Source organism: Perna viridis, chromosome 10 (genome assembly GCF_037379345.1).
Source record: "Perna viridis isolate PV_CMFRI_1.1 ecotype Kerala chromosome 10, ASM3737934v1, whole genome shotgun sequence".
NCBI lineage: Eukaryota > Metazoa > Mollusca > Bivalvia > Mytilida > Mytilidae > Perna > Perna viridis.
The window spans coordinates 32,523,943-32,544,950 of record NC_142454.1 but is presented as its reverse complement, the minus strand read 5'-3'; the positions used below and the strand labels follow the sequence as shown (position 1 = coordinate 32,544,950).

Genomic DNA, 21,008 nt, shown 5'->3' with positions numbered 1-21,008 from the left:
TTGTCGGGAATTTAATTTTATTTACATGAAATTTATTGGCAAAACTCGGAGGTCATCGCACAAACTATGGGATAAATGAGCCCACTTTGAGCTGAATTCATGAACTTTGTTTGATAGACAGTTTTGTAAAACACTTCGGATGTCATTGGTTAAAATAAGTGTACTGAGTACAAAAGATGAGGGCGATGCAAAGATGAAATGAGCCATTGATGTGTCGTGTGTATCCCCACCTCTTGTCTTGAAAGCCTCCCCCTATTTTCGGACAATGTCATTGTATTGAAAGCAAATGATCATAATTTGTGTACTTTTTTCATCATTGAAATAACAACTAGACAAACTGTAAATGTTTGGCGATATGTCCAGATAGAAGTTGAGAAAAGGAAAATTATAACAGAAAAAAATGAACGTCGCTACCTAAATTTAATATGTTTTACACTTTTATATATAAAGTTTTTTTTATTATTATCTTTCATGCTAAGAACATGAACTGATGAAGTATTGAGAAATGATACCAGTTATTAATATAGGTAATTTTATTTCGCTTAGATACAGAGTGACTTATTTTTACTCGCAGTAACTCATTTCTTCTATAAAAAAAGCTGTTAGTATGTATGTATATTATAATATACAAATTTAGCCTAGCTGGCCTAGTGGTCTAGGGCGCTGGACTTTGTGCGGTATTGCCATAGATGTCACAGCGATACATGTTCGAGTCCCGCGGAGGGAACGACCAAAAATTTGCATCGCAAATTTGACAGTTCTAACATCGTTGGGAATTTTTCCGCTTTTTATCAGTGTCTTTCATAATAGTATAATTAACTGCCATTTGTCTTCAGATAATATACATGTATTACCACAGTCAGTAATAGTTGCATCGTAAATTTTATTTTTACTGTCGACCGTTGTAATTTTCTACCGTCTCGAGCAAATAATTAAATAATGGATATAGAAGGTTCAATTGGAAAATCAATCATCAAAACCTGTCGCGAAGTTCTTTACCATAAAGCGATATACTAATCAAAGTACTCAAGTACTGAATCAATTTATATCCATCGTCTGAATTTTTACGTACGCATCAAATAATCGTCAAATTGCAAGTTTTTGGGTGAAAGGTGAAAAGTGGTAAAGGACGGCTAAGGAGTTTTTGAACTTTAATGGGCCTAGAGGGTATACGGCTATATCATATGTCAATGAAAAGATAAATCAATGTAGTTTTTGAATATCGTTCTTTTATAGCTGAAAAGTGGTAAAGTTTTCGGCTGTTTTTGCATTAAGAAGAGGAAGGGTCAAAAGATCAATCGACCCCAATACACTTTCAGAAGTAATTTAAGTCAAATCGTTTATTGTAGATAACGGTAAACAAGTAACATGTAAAGATCACATGTATAGAATTTCAAAAATGTGAAAAAGAACTTTTTCCGACAAAAGTTGACTATTTAATCACAGGACAAAAATGCCCCTAAAATGGTTGCATTTTAGCGCGTTTTCAATTATTAAGAGATAATAAAACACCGTATAATATTACAATGTATATTAAATATTCTTTACTGGATAGCAAGTAAAATTAACACATCGTCTTCGATTCGATATGCAACATGAGCTTTACAAAATGTGTTTGAAGTTGCAAAATTTTAAATATTTCAACTACTAATTCTACCAAAAATGTAAAATACGAAATTATTTCCAGGACAACCTGTTCTGTTTCCGAACTGTTGGTACCACAGAAAAACATGAACATTATCCAAAGTAACTTATTTTTTACATGATCAATATTTTAAGTGCTTTTTAAGCAGATTGATAAAAGTTTGACATATTTTTTTCTGTTATTTTTGTAAATGGATTATTTCAAATAAATCGGCCTTTACTATCATATAGACCGATGATAAGTTTCCAAGTTATGAGTGGCTTATTTCCGATTCCTAGATTTTACAGCATCTTCGCTAGGCAAAGATTACGGTCCTATGATGCCATATTCACTTTATTTCTTGTTGGTATTTAGATTATAACAAATCAGAATTCGAGAAGTGAACCATGAAGTGGCTTACTTATTCATTCTTTGCGTGAAGCAGACAGACGCGATTGGCTGCCCGAAAATTAAAATTATGACATTGCAAATAATCAAAACAACTCTTCTACCTTGTCAAAATATGACAACAGAAGTAACGCACAATTCAATGCACAATCCACTTACTACAAGTTCTGTACATGTATGTTTACGCCGCAAAAAAGTAAGTTTATAACAGCTTATAGAGAGAAAATATAGGTCTCACTAACCACTTCTAAAGTTTCCATTACTTTACATGTCAAAACAGTAATTTTTAAAGTTACACTGTGAATTCCCAAGACAAATGACATCTTAAAGTTGCATACTGTTGCGAAGCTTGGAAAATAAGGCTTCCAAAATCATTACGCTAATGATACGATGATTGTAGAAATTCTTCACAAAATTTACTTGAATAAATAACACTGAAAATCCACATTTTTACCTTTTCTGCTAACTGACAGGATGGAGGCAAATTACTCACACATGTCAAAAATATTCATACACTTTTGTAGTTAATTACATATATGATTTTAAAGTACACATTCTCAGCTTTATTTTGACTATTTTAATCATAATACACACAATTAATGCACTTACAATGCATATGTCTAGGTTCAGTGTGTTTTTTTTGGTACTACATAGGGGTGACCATTTGACCCGGAAGTGCTTTGTAAGACCATAGCAAACAAAAGATTGTATCCCCTGATTGTAAACACCCGTCTCTCTTTCTGATATTCTTGATCCGCCCCTGGCATGGACAATGACGTTTCTTTTGAACTAATATTCTGTAACAACTATATTACTATTGTGTACTATTCATACGGCTAAAAAAAAATGGAGTCTTTTTGAGAGGTAAAAAATCTTAGAAGTTTTTATTGCGTCTAAACTTCTTTCTTCTTTCATTGCGTTAGAATTTTTACAAGAAGTCTGGTTTGTTTTTATCAATTCGTCTCATAATCCGTTCAGAGCAGTGGCAGACCCAGAGGGGTGCATGGGGCTGGCACACCTCTTTTACACATTGTAGATTCGCCACTGCAGAGGATACATTGCATGACAAGCATCAGCCTTGCGCACAGTTAAACATCGTAAGACATAATGTACATGTTTGCACATATTTACATGCGAAGTTCAAAGTTCACAGTTCATGTACTGTCAAATATATTATGAAATCCAGCCTCATCATGAACCCCCGAGTCTTTAACGCTTTATTTGAAGTCCAAGCATATAAAGACAAATGCGGAAAAAACATATGTATGATTTTTGTACGTACAAACATAAATTACAAAACCTTAAGTCTTTTCATCAAAACGTGAGGTAGACTAGATACTTTATATGTGTCTCCGTTCATAAACAGTCCGGAAACTAGACGAATTGTCCGGAAACGATTCTTTACATGTTACTTATTACTCAATACCTACAATAAACGATTTCACTTGAATTACTCGTCAAAGTGTATTGGGGTCGATTGATCTTTGACCCCTTCCACTAATTAATGCGAAATAAATAACTTAATCGTTTTTCATTTTGATTAGTACGATGTTCAAAAACTACATTGATTTATCTTTCCTATGACATATGATATAGCCGTATACCCTCTTCCGAGGCACTATAATAGAAGTTCTGTTTTAAAGACAAGTTTCTTCATTTTTTAATTATAATTGTGTATTGCATTATTACATACTTGTAGTTCTGTTGAACTTGACAGTCTATACGATAAAGAATGATCGAAGCAAATTGAATTATTTTATTATTAAGTTTTATTCAAACAGAAGGATAATAAACCTTAATGCCGTTATTTAGATAGTTCGGGTGTACAAAAATATATCTCCTTGAAATCCAGACACATTTTTGCTTCAAAACCTTTTAAAACATTTGTACAGGCACATCACATTTAATTAATTGGAGAAACGGTATTTCTCTTCAGTTTACGGCGTATGAATCGTCCAAATCTGGAGAGCTGTTTCCGAATGAATTTCAATACTCCTCGTTTGTTTACGTCCTGTTCACTTGTCCTTGGTGTGGTTTGTTGGTCACCCTGGGTCTGAAAATTATTTCTTACATCTGTATCCGTGAGGTTGAGACTTGCCTGTGAAAAAAAATAAATACAAAAGAATGAAATAAAAATAAACAATTTAAAGTCTTATAAAACCGATTGATAAGCAGGAATATTAACAACGTAACAACAAATGTTAAAAGGTTATTGTGTTTGATTAAACTGTTTTATGAATTCACAACAGTTTTGAGAAATGTTTTTTGTAAACATGTCATAGGTTTTATACCTGTTTCTCAAAAAGTTGGTCAATTCTGAATCTGACACGTTTATTTTTAGCCACAACACTCTCTACTGCTGTCAATGTTGCCGTTGATTTTAGGACAGTGTTGGAAGCGATATCCATATCACGTGATACGCTCGGGTCGTGTGCTGCTGTATTGGCTTCCTGTGCGTAAGTGGTACTCCACATCGACTCATCACAGAAAGCTTGACGTAAGGTGTTATCCATTTTCTTGGCATCATCAAGATGTTTTCTTTTGTAGCTTCTGCTGTATGCAGGGGTATCAGATCTCGGTGGGTGACATGTAGGTTGTACCATGTTCCCACTGTAAGGTGGTTTTATCCTTTGTGTTGTTTTGAACACAGTCGCGGAAGTGTTGCCCAGGTTGTATGACCTAGAACATGCCGCTGTTGGTTCAATATGGTTGCTAACTGTTGGCATCTAAAGTAAAAAAAAGAAAGTATAGTCTAGTGTTATATTGTTTTGAAAGCTGAGTGAATATAATAGTACATCAATCTATAATTTACTGACCAATTTATAGATTATTGATTTAAAAATGGACAAATTTACCAGTAAAAGAAGAGTTTCAGTACAGTGCAGTTTCTTGTAAGGACATTTTTTTTTGTTTTAAAGAAAAGTACAGTAAAAGCCTAAACCGAATCTCTTTCGGACTTTATGACCTGTTCAGTTTAGACAGGTTTTTTATTTACGAAAGTTCAAAATATATTCAAGCTAATACAGAGAAAATTTAAAGTGTTTGGTTAAGTCAGGTTTTCGGTTTACGCAAGTTTAAAATACATTAAAACTAATAAAGAAGACTTACGAAAGTCCGGTTTTCTATTTGTTAAGGGTTCGGTCTACACAGGTTTTCTATTTGTTTAGGGTTCGGTATAGACAGGTTTCACTGTTGTATATCTTTAATTCAATTTTTTTGTTGGTCAAATTTGAATACCTGTGGCTCTGACTTTGTCCCGATGCAGGTTCTCTCTGTTGGTTTAACCATCATTACTGCTCTTACTCTTGATTTCCGGCCATCACTGTTCTGCTGGAGGAAAGATAAACACTAACTGTTAGTTAACACGTATAATTTTACACCTTAGAAGCAAACTATACTTTGTTATTCTTGGTATACAGCAAACCATGCATATACATATATACATGTATACAGACTGCCATATCATGGAAATTTGAAAGTTAAAAGTGAATTATGGTTCCTAGCTTGAAACGTTGGACCGAGACGAGAGTAAATTGATATTTTTTAATAATCGTGATATAGTTGCTACAATAGTCTTTTTTCCTATAAGGAAATAAAATGGAAATTTCTTTATGCAGTACCTGATCAGTTGGATGCAATAATTCTCTCAATTCTTTTCTTTTCCTTGCTGTCTCTTCTTCCATTAGACGTATTTCTTCACGAATGAGTTCCTCCATATTTTCCATACTATCATCCGCAGAGGAATTTGCTGCTGGTGCATTTGGTTCTGCCACCTGTAAAATAGAGAAAATATTTAACATTAATTGAAGTAAAATAAGTTTAAAACATTAAGTGGAAAACTACAAACGGGGATTCAAGAATATTACACTGAAGGTTTGTCGGCGAGCAGGAGGAGGAGGACTATTCAACAACTAATATTAAAATACTAACCTGCTTATCTATTGGAGCAGTAAATATCTTGTTGACTTCCAATTTGTTAAGGTCAGTTTTACTGTCCATTCGGCTTAGTGCCATCCTTGTGCCAGTAATCTACAGATAGAGAATAACAACTCATCATTAGTACAGATCCATTTAATGCCATGCAGGCCAAACATAGTTCAGTGTTGTGTATCAGTTATATATGGTTTACTTTTGTAAGTTTTGAACCCCTAATTCTATTAAGCAAAAACATTCCAACGTTTTTATTTAAATGCGGGGACTTGTTAGATATTTTGAATATATTTTATTTATGTAAATTAAAACCTACAAATAGTCTTTCTTGCCCAGGACTGTTTGTATTGGATTGGCTGCTATAACCAAATTCATCGTCTGTGTCTGTATCTACTCCTACACTCCAATCGGACTCGTATTCTCCATCGGAGAAATCGACCTCGGCATTAAGATCCTGAAGTATCTCTTCATTTGTTCTGATTTTTCTCCGAACGATATAAGATCTCTCAGAAGATAAGCTACCGTTATCCGACATTCTGAACACAGCCTCTTTTTCTAGACACTGTTCAGAAATGAAGACGTCGTTAAGCGACGTCAATAGTAACGATTATTTGGGCAAATCAATTGTTTCATACGTACTGTTAGTGCATTGGTGACTAAATTCATTTTTTTGTATTTTAAGCATACGAGTGTACAATGCCGATTGATCCACTTCTATCGAATTATGCCCCTAATGCATATTTCCAAATTCCGTTTCTCATTTATTTATATACTCTCTCTCTCTCTCTCTCTCTCTCTCTCTCTCTCTCTCTCTCTCTCTCTCTCTCTCTCTCTCTGTGCCTTTTTTGCATAAAAAATACAATATTATGTTCTAAAGGAGTTATAGACCCTCGGAATCTAATTTATTTGAAACCTGTTGGTATTTATACACGTAGTTTACTTACAGAAGCGTATTAGGGGTAATGCATAAAAATATTAGAGTCACGCGTATTATCTCGCTTTTGCAAGTTCTTTTCTCGTAATTGCGCATTTACACCTTATCTTTTTGTAACCGAAGTATTTTCCACACAGCGCCACTGTGTCCGGCATCCTGGAATAAAATTGAAGAAGTTTTAGTACGTCATAAAAATGTATAACCCGCACATGTACCCGTTCTAAATTTCCCGTCTCCAAATCACAGCTTTTTATATTTCTTATAAATACATGATCCTGTTACAAATGTATTGATTCAAAAAGCGAGTGCCGGATGCATTTTCACACAAATGCATGGGCGGAGACAGAGATTTGAAAAAGGTTGGTTCCAGAGGGGTTCCAAGAAAAATGGGCGGTTACAGGCTCTTATTTGTTAATTTTTGCCCAAATTTTGCACGAAATTATCAAAATTTTCCAACAGAAAGGGAAAGGGTGCTCCGACCCCTTGGATCCAACTCTACAAATGACACTGGAAGCAACTATATGCAACAAAATATTTGAATCAAGGTTTCATTAGAGGTATTTGATACCAATATGCACAGCGTGTAAGACAACCGAGAGTCCCCGGTTCAGACCCCACAGTTATATGACTTTTGAAACACTGAAATTTGCACATTTTAATATGTTAGGTATTTTCAAATTTAGAAACCTCTTATACTATGACCACAGACCCCTGAGAGAAGTCATCAACCCAGCTGTCAGGCTTGTTTGACCATGAAATTTTCGAATTGTTAAAACCGTTGTCGGGAATTTAATTTTATTTACATGAAATTTATTGGCAAAACTCGGAGGTCATCGCACAAACTATGGGATAAATGAGCCCACTTTGAGCTGAATTCATGAACTTTGTTTGATAGACAGTTTTGTAAAACACTTCGGATGTCATTGGGTAAAATAAGTGTACTGAGTACAAAAGATGAGGGCGATGCAAAGATGAAATGAGCCATTGATGTGTCGTGTGTATCCCCACCTCTTGTCTTGAAAGCCTCCCCCTATTTTCGGACAATGTCATTGTATTGAAAGCAAATGATCATAATTTGTATACTTTTTTCATCATTGAAATAACAACTAGACAAACTGTAAATGTTTGGCGATATGTCCAGATAGAAGTTGAGAAAAGGAAAATTATAACAGAAAAAAATGAACGTCGCTACCTAAATTTAATATGTTTTACACTTTTATATATAAAGGTTTTTTTATTATTATCTTTCATGCTAAGAACATGAACTGATGAAGTATTGAGAAATGATACCAGTTATTAATATAGGTAATTTTATTTCGCTTAGATACAGAGTGACTTATTTTTACTCGCAGTAACTCATTTCTTCTATAAAAAAAGCTGTTAGTATGTATGTATATTATAATATACAAATTTAGCCTAGCTGGCCTAGTGGTCTAGGGCGCTGGACTTCGTGCGGTGTTGCCATAGATGTCACAGCGGTACATGTTCGAGTCCCGCGGAGGGAACGACCAAAAATTTGCATCGCAAATTTGACAGTTCTAACATCGTTGGGAATTTTTCCGCTTTTTATCAGTGTCTTTCATAATAGTATAATTAACTGCCATTTGTCTTCAGATAATATACATGTATTACCACAGTCAGTAATAGTTGCATCGTAAATTTTATTTTTACTGTCGACCGTTGTAATTTTCTACCGTCTCGAGCAAATAATTAAATAATGGATATAGAAGGTTCAATTGGAAAATCAATCATCAAAACCTGTCGCGAAGTTCTTTACCATAAAGCGATATACTAATCAAAGTACTCAAGTACTGAATCAATTTATATCCATCGTCTGAATTTTTACGTACGCATCAAATAATCGTCAAATTGCAAGTTTTTGGGTGAAAGGTGAAAAGTGGTAAAGGACGGCTAAGGAGTTTTTGAACTTTAATGGGCCTAGAGGGTATACGGCTATATCATATGTCAATGAAAAGATAAATCAATGTAGTTTTTGAATATCGTTCTTTTATAGCTGAAAAGTGGTAAAGTTTTCGGCTGTTTTTGCATTAAGAAGAGGAAGGGTCAAAAGATCAATCGACCCCAATACACTTTCAGAAGTAATTTAAGTCAAATCGTTTATTGTAGATAACGGTAAACAAGTAACATGTAAAGATCACATGTATAGAATTTCAAAAATGTGAAAAAGAACTTTTTCCGACAAAAGTTGACTATTTAATCACAGGACAAAAATGCCCCTAAAATGGTTGCATTTTAGCGCGTTTTCAATTATTAAGAGATAATAAAACACCGTATAATATTACAATGTATATTAAATATTCTTTACTGGATAGCAAGTAAAATTAACACATCGTCTTCGATTCGATATGCAACATGAGCTTTACAAAATGTGTTTGAAGTTGCAAAATTTTAAATATTTCAAATACTAATTCTACCAAAAATGTAAAATACGAAATTATTTCCAGGACAACCTGTTCTGTTTCCGAACTGTTGGTACCACAGAAAAACATGAACATTATCCAAAGTAACTTATTTTTTACATGATCAATATTTTAAGTGCTTTTTAAGCAGATTGATAAAAGTTTGACATATTTTTTTCTGTTATTTTTGTAAATGGATTATTTCAAATAAATCGGCCTTTACTATCATATAGACCGATGATAAGTTTCCAAGTTATGAGTGGCTTATTTCCGATTCCTAGATTTTACAGCATCTTCGCTAGGCAAAGATTACGGTCCTATGATGCCATATTCACTTTATTTCTTGTTGGTATTTAGATTATAACAAATCAGAATTCGAGAAGTGAACCATGAAGTGGCTTACTTATTCATTCTTTGCGTGAAGCAGACAGACGCGATTGGCTGCCCGAAAATTAAAATTATGACATTATAAATATTCAAAACAACTCTTCTACCTTGTCAAAATATGACAACAGAAGTAACGCACAATTCAATGCACAATCCACTTACTACAAGTTCTGTACATGTATGTTTACGCCGCAAAAAAGTAAGTTTATAACAGCTTATGGACAGAAAATATAGGTCTCACTAACCACTTCTAACGTTTCCATTACTTTACATGTCAAAACAGTAATTTTTAAAGTTACACTGTGAATTCCCAAGACAAATGACATCTTAAAGTTGCATAATGTTGCGAAGCTTGGAAAATAAGGCTTCCAAAATCATTACGCTAATGATACGATGATTGTAGAAATTCTTCACAAAATTTACTTGAATAAATAACACTGAAAAATCCACATTTTTACCTTTTCTGCTAACTGACAGGATGGAGGCAAATTACTCACACATGTCAAAAATATTCATACACTTTTGTAGTTAATTACATATATGATTTTAAAGTACACATTCTCAGCTTTATTTTGACTATTTTAATCATAATACACACAATTAATGCACTTACAATGCATATGTCTAGGTTCAGTGTGTTTTTGGTACTACATAGGGGTGACCATTTGACCCGGAAGTGCTTTGTAAGACCATAGCAAACAAAAGATTGTATCCCCTGATTGTAAACGCCCGTCTCTCTTTCTGATATTCTTGATCCGCCCCTGGCATGGACAATGACGTTTCCTTTGAACTAATATTCTGTAACAACTATATTACCATTGTGTACTATTCATACGGCTACTGAAAATGGAGTCTTTTTGAGAGGTAAAAAATCTTAGAAGTTTTTATTGCGTCTGAACTTCTTTCTTCTTTCATTGCGTTAGAATTTTTACAAGGAGTCTGGTTTGTTTTTATCAATTCGTCTCATAATCCGTTCAGAGCAGTGGCAGACCCAGAGGGGTGCATGGGGCTGGCACACCTCTTTTACACATTGTAGATTCGCCACTGCAGAGGATAAATTGCATGACAAGCATCAGCCTTGCGCACAGTTAAACATCGTAAGACATAAATATTGTGACAACATGCATGTACATGTTTGCACATGCTTACATGCGAAGTTCAAAGTTCACAGTTCATGTATTGTCAAATATATTATGAAATCCAGCCTCATCATGAACCCCCGAGTCGCATTTTTTGTTTGAGAATCCCTGATTCATGTTTAAGTCTTTAACGCTTTATTTGAAGTCCAAGCATATAAAGACAAATGCGAAAAAAAACATATGTATGATTTTTGTACGTACAAACATAAATTACAAAACCTTAAGTCTTTTCATCAAAACGTGAGGTAGACTAGATACTTTATATGTGTCTCCGTTCATAAACAGTCCGGAAACTAGACGAATTGTCCGGAAACGATTCTTTACATGTTACTTATTGCTCAATACCTACAATGAACGATTTCACTTGAATTACTTGTCAAAGTGTATTGGGGTCGATTGATCTTTGACCCTTTCCACTAATTAATGCGAAATAAATAACTTAATCGTTTTTCATTTTGATTAGTACGATGTTCAAAAACTACATTGATTTATCTTTCCTATGACATATGATATAGCCGTATACCCTCTTCCGAGGCACTATAATAGAAGTTCTGTTTTAAAGACAAGTTTCTTCATATTTTAATTATAATTGTGTATTGCATTATTACATACTTGTAGTTCTGTTGAACTTGACAGTCTATACGATAAAGAATGATCGAAGCAAATTGAATTATTTTATTATTAAGTTTTATTCAAACAGAAGGAAAATAAACCTTAATGCCGTTATTTAGCTAGTTCGGGTATACAAAAATTTATCTCCTTGAAATCCAAACACATTTTTGTTTTAAAAACTTTTAAAACATTTGTACAGGCACATCACATTTAATTAATTGGAGAAACGGTGGTATTTCTTTTAAGTTTACGGCGTATGAATCGTCCAAATCTGGAGAGCTGTTTCCGAATGAATTTCAGTACTCTCAGAAGATAAGCTATCGTTATCCGACATAATGATTCTGAACACAGCCTCTTATTCTGGACACTGTTCAGAAATGAAGACGTCGTTAAGCGACGTCAATAGTAATGATTATTTGGGCAAATCAATTGTTCCGTACGTATTGTTAGTGCATTGGTGACTAAATTATTTTTTTTTATTTTAAACATACAGGTATTGTCGATTGATTCACTTCTATCGAATTCTGTCCAAATGCATATTTCCAAATTCCTTTTCTTATTTTTTATAAACTCTCTATCTCTCTTCCTCTCAGCTCTTTTCTTGAAAGCCTACCCCCTATTTTCGGATCATGTCATTATATCGAATGCAAATGACCATCATATGTGTACTTTTTTCATCTGCAAAATGTAAATATTTGACGGTATATCCAGACAGAAGTTGAGAAAAGAAAAATTATAACGGAAAAAATTGAACCGTCGGTCCCAAAAGTGAATACGTTTGACACTTTTACATATAAAGTTCTTTTCATTATATTTAGCCCCGTGCGGGTCCTGGTGTCAAAAGAATAGGTCCGCAGCAGCGCTAAGCTTGTTTGACGGTATATCCAGATAGAAGTTTGAAAAAGGAAAAATTATAACGGCAAAAAATTGAACCGTCGGTACACTAAGCTTGCCGTAAAAGGCGACCAAATAGTGCTCAGAATCCTGGCTGGGGCTAGGATGCTCTGCACACAGAGAAACTGGGTTGTGTGCCCCAGGTGGTGGAACGGAGTAACGCTGGCATGTTTCATGCTGGAGTCGTCAGGCCATAATACGGAAAACCTGACCGCAAACCATAGTGGTGCAACGTGTTGGGAAATATGCCACGTTCTTCGCACGTTAAAGAACCTTTCTGTGGTATTCTCACGGAGTAGGAATCATGGGGCTCCGCCACAGGAGGCTAAATTGCCCGACCCTACCCACATCTCCCAATTTCCCGTGGCAATCAAAATTTGTCGACCCCATTATGTCCCATCCAATTTTCATTTTATCATTTCATGTTCAGTTTATCATCCATTTCATATTCATCGCCTGAATATAGCTGAAATATTGCTGCTCGGGCGTTAAACCCCAACAATCAATCAATCAATCAATCAATCAATCAATCAACCAATCAATCAATCACTCAATAAATCAATCATTATATTTCAGGCTAAGAACATTTGTCAAGTATGTTGGTAATTAAAGGTTACGAAGAACAAGAAATGTGGAATGACGGACGGAAAGACAGACGGGATGATTTCTATTTACCCCAAAACTGTGTTTGCAGGGGTATAATATTCATAAAACTAATGTTTTCTTCAAAAACCCTCATTTCAATAGTTTTATGTATACATGAACTGATGAAGTATTGAGAAATGGTACAAGTTATTAATATAGGTATATTTTTTTCGTTTAGATACAGAGTGACTTATTTTTTCCTCGCAGTAACTCATTTCTTCTATTAAAAGCAAAGCTGTTTATATATATATATAACCAAGTCTTAATTACACTACAACTCTATAATCGATGCGAGATTGCAAATTTGGTCGCTCCCGCAGCGGGATTCGAACCCCTTCTTTTCTCTGACATCTATGGCAACACTGCCTGCACTAAGTCCAACGCTCTAGACCACTCGGCCAACTTGGCTATATAAAAATATAATTTTCGTTAACCGACTGATACTTCCTCGTAAGTAAAGCTAGAGCGCGAACATTAGCACGTGATGTAACTGAATAGGACAACCTCTGATGGTATCCAGTAAGATAATAGAGGATGTAACAGGATGCAAATACAGCCACACCAAGTATATAATACATAAATATAATATATATGCAAATTTTTGGTCGTTCCCTCCGCGGGACTCGAAAATAATATTTGAAAATAATGTATGTATCGTTTTAGAAGTACTGAATAACTGTATATTTACTAGTATTGCGTTTATTATAAATTCATCCATATTAATTATTAGAGTATTCTGACTAAAGACAGTTCAACAACAATAGGACAAATTAGTTGAAATTGAATATGATACAAACATATCCCTGATTTCAAGAGTTACGTCCCTTATCCCATGTCTATCACCTTAAGAACAGAACGAATGAGACAGACATGCCGCAACAGTGGTTTAAGTAACAAAAACAATGAAAAGCGTTGATTAGAAAAAGAAATCACTATGATGATGTAGTACTTCTTGTATTCAGTTTACTTTTGAATCTTGAACTTCCTATGAGTTTCGTTCTAATGCTACAGACGAGAGGTTACTCCCTGAAAATTTTGGTGAATTCTATTTTGAAAAATGTTTTAACCTGTAAATCCTGTCTTTGAAATTATGGAACGATAATTGTTTTGAGAGAGAAAGTAGAGAGAGAAAGAGAGAGAAAGGTTTAGGGTTGGAAAACACACTGCCTCACATCTCTGTTGATTATTTGGTATGTACACAAACGTTAAATGTGGCCGCTTTTTATCAATGTCCTTCATGATAGTATAATTAACCGCCATTTGTCTTCAGATAATATCTGTAAGATACATGTATATAATACTACTGTCAGTAAGAGTTGCATCGTAATTTTATTTTAACTGTCGACCGTTGTGATTTTCCACTGTCTCGAGCAAATAATTAAATAATGGATTTACAAATGTAGAATGTTCAATTGGAAAATCAATCATCCAAACCTGTCGCGAATTTCTTTACCATAAAGCCATATAATAATCAAAGTACTCAAGTACTGAATCAATTTATATCCATCGTCTGAATTTTTACGCCTCAAATAATCGTCAAATTGCAAAAATATTTGGTAAAAGGAAAGTACGGGGATTGAATTCAAAAGCACCTCAAGACAAAATTATTATAAGAAATGGTTAATATTGAACTCTTTGTTATATTGTTAAATCACCATTCTGATTACGAAGTACTTTTAAAACACACACACACCAAAATTCATGATGCATCGTAGCAGTGCACCAGTTTGCATAATATTCAGGTTCGATATCGGTTTTCATGGAACTCATATAACTCTCCGACATAGTGCATTGTTGAACCATAAACTACTAGTTGGTCATATTTAGTTTTTAAATTTTCAGGTCGAAATTCATTTTGTTGACCTCAAGGTCGAAATTGTCTGATAAATCATTCAAACTTAAGCCACAATCATTGATTTCAATCATATCCCTAGATACATAATCCTCTCAACTAGCTACATTCCTCAGTTGATTAGCTTTATAGCTCGAGTGCTACACGTAATTCCATAGACACCCATGTGTCATGTAAAAGCGTTTAGTTTCTGGGCACTTAGTTCCAAAGCGCATACATTAACATACCCGTAAACGATAAAGTCTTAGAAGATAATTTCAATAATCGTGTCTGGTGCAGGAACATAATTTAGCCAAGCATCTATAGCTTTATTAAAATAACATACACATAGCCAAACTAGTCATATAGAACACCAAACCAAAAAATGACATGATCCCCGACAAATGCATTATCGAAATTCCTATGCCATTATCTATGCCAAGTGTCAATTTTATTTGTCATCTCCAGGCTCTTGGTGTCACGAGGCGGTAACCGTAAAAACAGACAATTTAGTGGGTGATACGTCAAGAAGGTTTCGAGGGGGGTATGCTTCCCCTTTGTGAAAAAATGGCCAATATAGAAGCTGCAAATAATAGCCCGAACCCCCTTTACACATTTTTTATCGGAACCACTTCCTCTTTTATCCGACAGGACCTGCATAAATTATCTCAGAACAGTTTTGTCAATTGGTACTCAGCATTCCTCTTTATATTTCAATTCTATGATAGACGATTATTCGTAATTTTTTAGGGCTTTAATTTCAAGCTAAACATCAAATGGTTTATTATGCGTCTAAAAGTAAATGGGCAACTTGAATATAGACACTGAACGACTGGTTTATTCGGGTAATTGCATAGAAATAAATAGGCACTGATAAGTAGTTACGTAGAATGAAGTATGATATATTAGAAATACCTTTAACTTGAACCTTACTATCTGCATTTGAACCTTAATGGGTATGCCAATGGGACTACTTTTCTGCGGTAGTGTAAGATAATTGCTGATGCTATCAGGCTTTACAAATCTAAAGGCTCTGGCGACTGCTTTCTCAATTCTGATCTTCGATCTTAACTCGGCGCGTGTTTCTAGAAAAGCAGAGGACGCTTACCCTACCGGTGCACCTGGTCCATGATCCCAGGTTTTAGTGGTCTGGAGTCCGGTTTGCTTGGTTACTTTTGTTTATTTGTGTGTGTTATTTTGTTTATTTCATGTTCTTAGTTGTGTGTGTCTATATTCCCTGTCTAGTCGCTATCCTTGGATTATATTCTGTTGATGACAGTTCGAATCTCGGTTCCAATAATTTCCTCCACAATAAAGAGAGAGCAAGTGTATGGGTAAATTGAATAGATCTCTAATGATGTCTTGATCTTAAATTCCATATACCCCATGTGAAACTGGAATTGATTATTGGAGATTTTATCTGTCATGTACGGTTAAAACACAAACATTTTTTTACACAATAACTTTTATTAATAAGTAAAACTGTATGAATCTGTAAGAAATGATACCACGATATTCCTTACATAAAATGTTACTGTACAGTACTGTATTATTATGAAATGTACCATAGATTCGATATCAATAACCAAAGTTTAAATGCTGACTCTTTTGAACTGGATTAAGACCATTTAGAAAATAGGCCTTGAAGCTTGATAGGTGCATGGGCGGATGAATTGATAAATGTCTATACCCCTTTTATTGAAATAAGTAACAAAAGAAATAGAATACTTCACAAGTCACAAACAGGAATGAACTACATAATTGTATATACAGTTTATTGTTTTAAAACTAAAACCAGAGGAAGGGTATGATTAAAGTATTCTCAACATACATGTACTGTTTCTCCAAATCAAAGCATTATTCTTGGCTAAACAACATTTTAAATTCAATCATTTTAATATGCAAACACATTTATTTTCATTGAACTCTAACTAATTGGCGACACAGTGGTATTTCTTTTCAGTTTACGGCGAATGAATCGTCCAAATCTGGAGAGCTGTTTCCGAATAGATTTCAGTACTCCTCGTTTGTTTTTGTCCTGTTCTGTTGTCGTTGTTGTGGCTAGTTGGTCCCCATGGCTCTGAGAATTATGTCTTACATTCAAATCGTGAGATGTTCCCTTGAGATTAGCCTGCTAAAATAAATACAGCGAGTCTAAAGAGTGAGATCACTACGATATGAAATAGAAAAAAAAAAAAACAGTCTACAGTGCTTAAATCAGTGCTGAAGACTCCGAGAGTTTTTATGCTTAAACAGACAGTAATGAATGCTGAAAGTAAAATGTAACAAGAACCAAGTGAACTTAAGAACTTAAAGTATAAACCAAAAGTTATTTAAGACTTGAATTTTAATGAAATACGTGTTTTTTGTAAAGCCCAAAGAATCTTGTAACTGATGCTTTTATTTCAGATACATTAAACATGTTTATACCCCTTTCTCGAAAGGTCGGTCAATTCTGAATCTGACACGTTTGTCTCCAGCCGAAACACTTCCTGCTGCTGTCAATGGTGTCTTATATTTCAAGGTACCATGGGAGGCGACAGCCAGAACTCCCAGGTCGTGTGCTGTTATATCTGCCTGCTCGACAATAGTAGTACCCGGCATCGACTCGTCACAGAAAGCTTGACGTAAGGTGTTATCCATTTTCTTGGCATCATCAAGATGTTTTCTTTTGTAGCTTCTGCTGAATGCGGGGGTATCAGATCTCGGTGGGTGACATGTAGGTTGTACCATGTTCCCACTGTACACTGGTTTTATTCTTTGCGTTGGTTTGAACACAGTCGCGGAAGTCTTACCCAGGTTGTATGACCTAGAACATGCCGCTGATGGTTCAATGTGGTTGATATTTGTAGGCATCTAAAATTAAAAGAACGAGTAATCAAGGGAACCAAAATTCTAGCGGAAATAAAAAGAATGTAATCCAGGAACAAAGACGAGGCATTCAAAACAGACACGAACTACAAAGAATATAAACAGCCAAAATAATACGTACAAAGCAACATAAGTAAATGAGCAACTGGGACTCCACTGAAAACTGGGAGCATGGACCAGAAGTTATGGTCTTGTGTTATATTGTTTTGAAAACCTGAGTGAGTATCATTATACATCAATTTCAATGCCAGTGGCTGATTCAAAGGGGGGGTGGTGGCGGCAGGGGTTTGGCACCCCTCCTTTTTATTGGAAAATTAGTAATTTTCATGTGCAAAATTGACAAAAAAATAGCAAATAATGTCCTAGCCCAACCATTTTTCTGAGGAACCCGGCTGGCACCCATCTGTTTCAAAATGTCGGATCCTCCCCTGAATTTATTATTTCATTGACCAATAAACAGATCATTGATTTAAAAATGAATAAATTTACCAGTAAAGGAAGAGTTCTTTTACAGTGATCAAAAATAATTATAGTGAAATCTGTCTAAACAGAATCTCTTTCGGATTTTGTGATTTGTTCGCTTTACACAGTTGTTCGGTTTAAAAATGTTAAAATACATTAAAACTAATATAGAGAGACTTTATATAAGTCCTCTTTAGACAGGTTTTCTATTTGTTAAGGGTTCGGTCTAGACAGGTTTTCTATTTGTTAAGGGTTCGGTCTAGACAGGCTTTCTATTTGCTTAGGGTTCGGTCTTGTTTAGGTTTCGGTCTAGACAGGTTTTCTATTTGTTTAGGGTTCGATATAGACAGGTTTAATTGTTATATATCTTTAATTCAATTTTTTTGTTGGTCAAATTTAAATACCTGTGGCTCTGACTTCGTCCCGATACAGGTTCTCTCAGTTGGTTTAACCATCATTACTGCTCTCATTCTTGATTTTCGACCATCATTGTTCTGCTGGAGAAAAGATAAATACTAACTGTTATAGTTAAAATGTACAATTTTACACCTTAGAGGCCAACAATATATGGATGTTCTCATACCTGTGAACCTTTGGAACAGTCCATGTGGTAGATTTTCCCCATTGACACTGATTTTAACGTAAAATAAGCATTTTTTTAAATGTAAAAACTCGACAATTCGGTATTTTTCACAGAAAAAAATAGTAATAAAACCAAAAATCTCAAACATAGCTTACATGTTTATGTGTGAAATTCTAAATCTTTTATTGAATTTGTGAGAGTCTCCCCTTAATGTTCAACGGTTAACAGTTATGATGTTCATAGTACACTATAAGCCTTTTCATAGATATTTGAGAGTTAAAAGTAAATAATTCCTAGTTTTGAAAAGTTGGTCAGAGACGGATATAAGTAAATGTCTTAAGAGGGCATTCAAGCAAAAACAGGCAGTGGGTGTCACATGACAAATTTTGTTCTCAAAACATTTTCATTTATTTCATATCACAAATGCATCCTTTTTTAGTGAAATAAATTACACAAAAAGCATTGAAATTCATTGAAAAAGGGATATAACTCTTCAATTTTGTGCAAAATTTTGTTGCTTCCTAAAGGAACTGTAAAATAATTTCCAGGGCTATCCATTGTCGATTTTTAAAAAAATCTTCGTACTACTGGACATACATATGATATAAACATGACATTGGAACAAAAAAAATCTATGGGATAACATTTACCATGTGCCAGCCATAGGAACTGCCTGGTTTCTAAATGGACATTCTCTATGTATAATCGTAACATAGTTGCGATGTAAGTCTTTCTTTTTGAAAAGAAATAAAATTGTAATTAAATTTATTTATGTATACCTGATCAGTAGGTTGCAATAGTTCTCTTAATTCTTTCCTTTTCCTTGCTGTCTCTTCTTCCATTAGACGTATTTCTTCTCGAATGAGTTCCTCCATATTTTCCATACTATCATCAGCACAGGAATTTTCTGCTGGTACATTTGGTTCTGCCACCTGTAAAATACAAAAAAATATTTAGCAGTAATTGAAGTAAAACATTCAGTAGTTAAGAAGATAAAAAATCGCAGAGATTTTAAGGCAGTATCCAAGTCTCCATGCCTCAGAACCTCTAGAAATAACCATCAAGGTATTTATGAGATTTTCTTTTTAAGATATTGACAGGTCAAATTTTGTTGAAATGCACTGTATGGAAAAATGCCCTTTTTGCGATACAAGCATTCAAAAAATATCTATGACTTAGATGTTTCAGTATAAATTTAAATAGCGTTTTTGGTTGTTATCTAGATGTATTGGATGTATTCAAGGCATAAACGACCAAATTGAGGAAAATGATGTGTCATCCATTGCCTGATTCTTACACAGAATGGTACATATATTTAAGAGGAGGAAAATGTAAAATAAAACTCTAGATTAAAAAGGAATCATTATAATTCAACTACATGGATTACACTGTGCGAGGGTTGAAATTATCGGCGGATATAGCTATTCCCATAATACTATTCAAATACTAACCTGTTTATTTATTGGAGCTGTAAATATCTTGTTGACTTCCAATTTGCTCAAGTCAGTTTTACTGTCCATTCGGCTAAGTGCCATCCTTGTTCCAGTAATCTACAGAGAGAGAATGGTAATTCATGATTATTTGTACGGAACCATTTATGAACCAAGCTGGCCAGATGTTCCGTATTTTAGTATCAAAATTGTGCATCAATACTTGGTTTACTTTTCTATGTCTTTAAATCTCTGATTTAACTAAGCAGAAACATTTCAACAATTTTATTTAAATGTAGTGACATTTTAGAGTCAATGAATATGTTGCCTTTTTTTAAAATCAAAACCTACAAATAGTCTTTCTTGCCCAGGACTGTTTGTATTGGATTGGCTGCTATAATCAAATTCATCGTCTGTGTCTGTATCAACTCCTACACTCCAGTCGGACTCGTATTCTCCATCAGAGATATCGACCTCGGCATTAAGATCCTGAAGTATCTCTTCATTTGTTCTTATCTTTCTCCGAACGATGTAAGATCTCTCAGAAGATACGCTATCGTTATCCGACATTCTGAAAACAGCCTCTTATTCTGGAAACTGTTCAGAAATGAAGACGTCGTCAAGCGACGTCAATAGTTACGATTATCTGCACAAATTAATTGTTCCGTACGCATTGTTAGTGCATTGAGTGACTAAGTTCATTTCAACATGTAGGTTATGCCTGAGTTGTATCTGCAATTTATAAAGGGGTCTCGACTACCATTTGCTTATTTCTGTCGAGATCTTGCACAAAATATAAAATTTATTTTTCAGCCACTGCTTCACTTCTTGCATATCA

At 34.5% G+C, this 21,008-nt stretch overlaps 2 protein-coding genes across 4 annotated transcripts; both read right to left on the bottom strand.

Moving 5' to 3' along the window:
* Positions 1–5,239: 5,239 nt before the first annotated feature.
* LOC148605438 (uncharacterized) lies at positions 5,240–6,497 on the bottom strand. The gene is made up of 4 exons (XM_088547589.1): positions 6,279–6,497; positions 5,963–6,061; positions 5,653–5,805; positions 5,240–5,359 (listed from the first exon to the last, which is right to left on the bottom strand). Exons 1-4 carry the CDS (start codon positions 6,495–6,497, stop codon positions 5,240–5,242), a joined length of 591 nt encoding a protein of 196 aa, XP_088403715.1.
* A 10,008-nt stretch (positions 6,498–16,505) lies between these two features.
* Positions 16,506–20,767, bottom strand: LOC148605437 (uncharacterized). 3 transcript variants are annotated; one of them, XM_088549644.1, is made up of 6 exons: positions 20,522–20,767; positions 20,192–20,290; positions 19,520–19,672; positions 18,562–18,654; positions 17,255–17,680; positions 16,506–16,958 (listed from the first exon to the last, which is right to left on the bottom strand). In XM_088549644.1, the coding sequence occupies exons 1-6, from the start codon at positions 20,738–20,740 to the stop codon at positions 16,752–16,754; spliced, it is 1,197 nt and encodes a 398-aa protein (XP_088405770.1). In that variant the 5' UTR covers positions 20,741–20,767; the 3' UTR covers positions 16,506–16,751. The 3 variants fall into 3 exon arrangements, with proteins under 3 accessions (XP_088405770.1, XP_088405771.1, XP_088405772.1); XM_088549645.1 differs by having other exon boundaries at positions 16,506–16,955; XM_088549646.1 differs by having other exon boundaries at positions 18,562–18,651.
* Between the last annotated feature and the right edge of the window lie 241 nt (positions 20,768–21,008).

Bases quoted from the DNA above. Each gene is read 5' to 3' on its own strand.
- LOC148605438 (XM_088547589.1), bottom strand. From the start codon at position 6,497: ATGTCGGATAACGGTAGCTTATCTTCTGAGAGATCTTATATCGTTCGG. The intron at 6,062-6,278 runs GTAGGTTTTAAT...CTCTATCTGTAG, and splicing joins CTGGGCAAGAAAGACTATTT to ATTACTGGCACAAGGATGGC. The intron at 5,360-5,652 runs GTACTGCATAAA...TTCCTCCAGCAG, and splicing joins TATTGCATCCAACTGATCAG to AACAGTGATGGCCGGAAATC.
- LOC148605437 (XM_088549644.1), bottom strand. From the start codon at position 20,740: ATGTCGGATAACGATAGCGTATCTTCTGAGAGATCTTACATCGTTCGG. The intron at 19,673-20,191 runs GTTAGTATTTGA...TGTATTTTACAG, and splicing joins CAGCTCCAATAAATAAACAG to GTGGCAGAACCAAATGTACC. The intron at 18,655-19,519 runs GTATACATAAAT...TCTTTTCTCCAG, and splicing joins TATTGCAACCTACTGATCAG to CAGAACAATGATGGTCGAAA.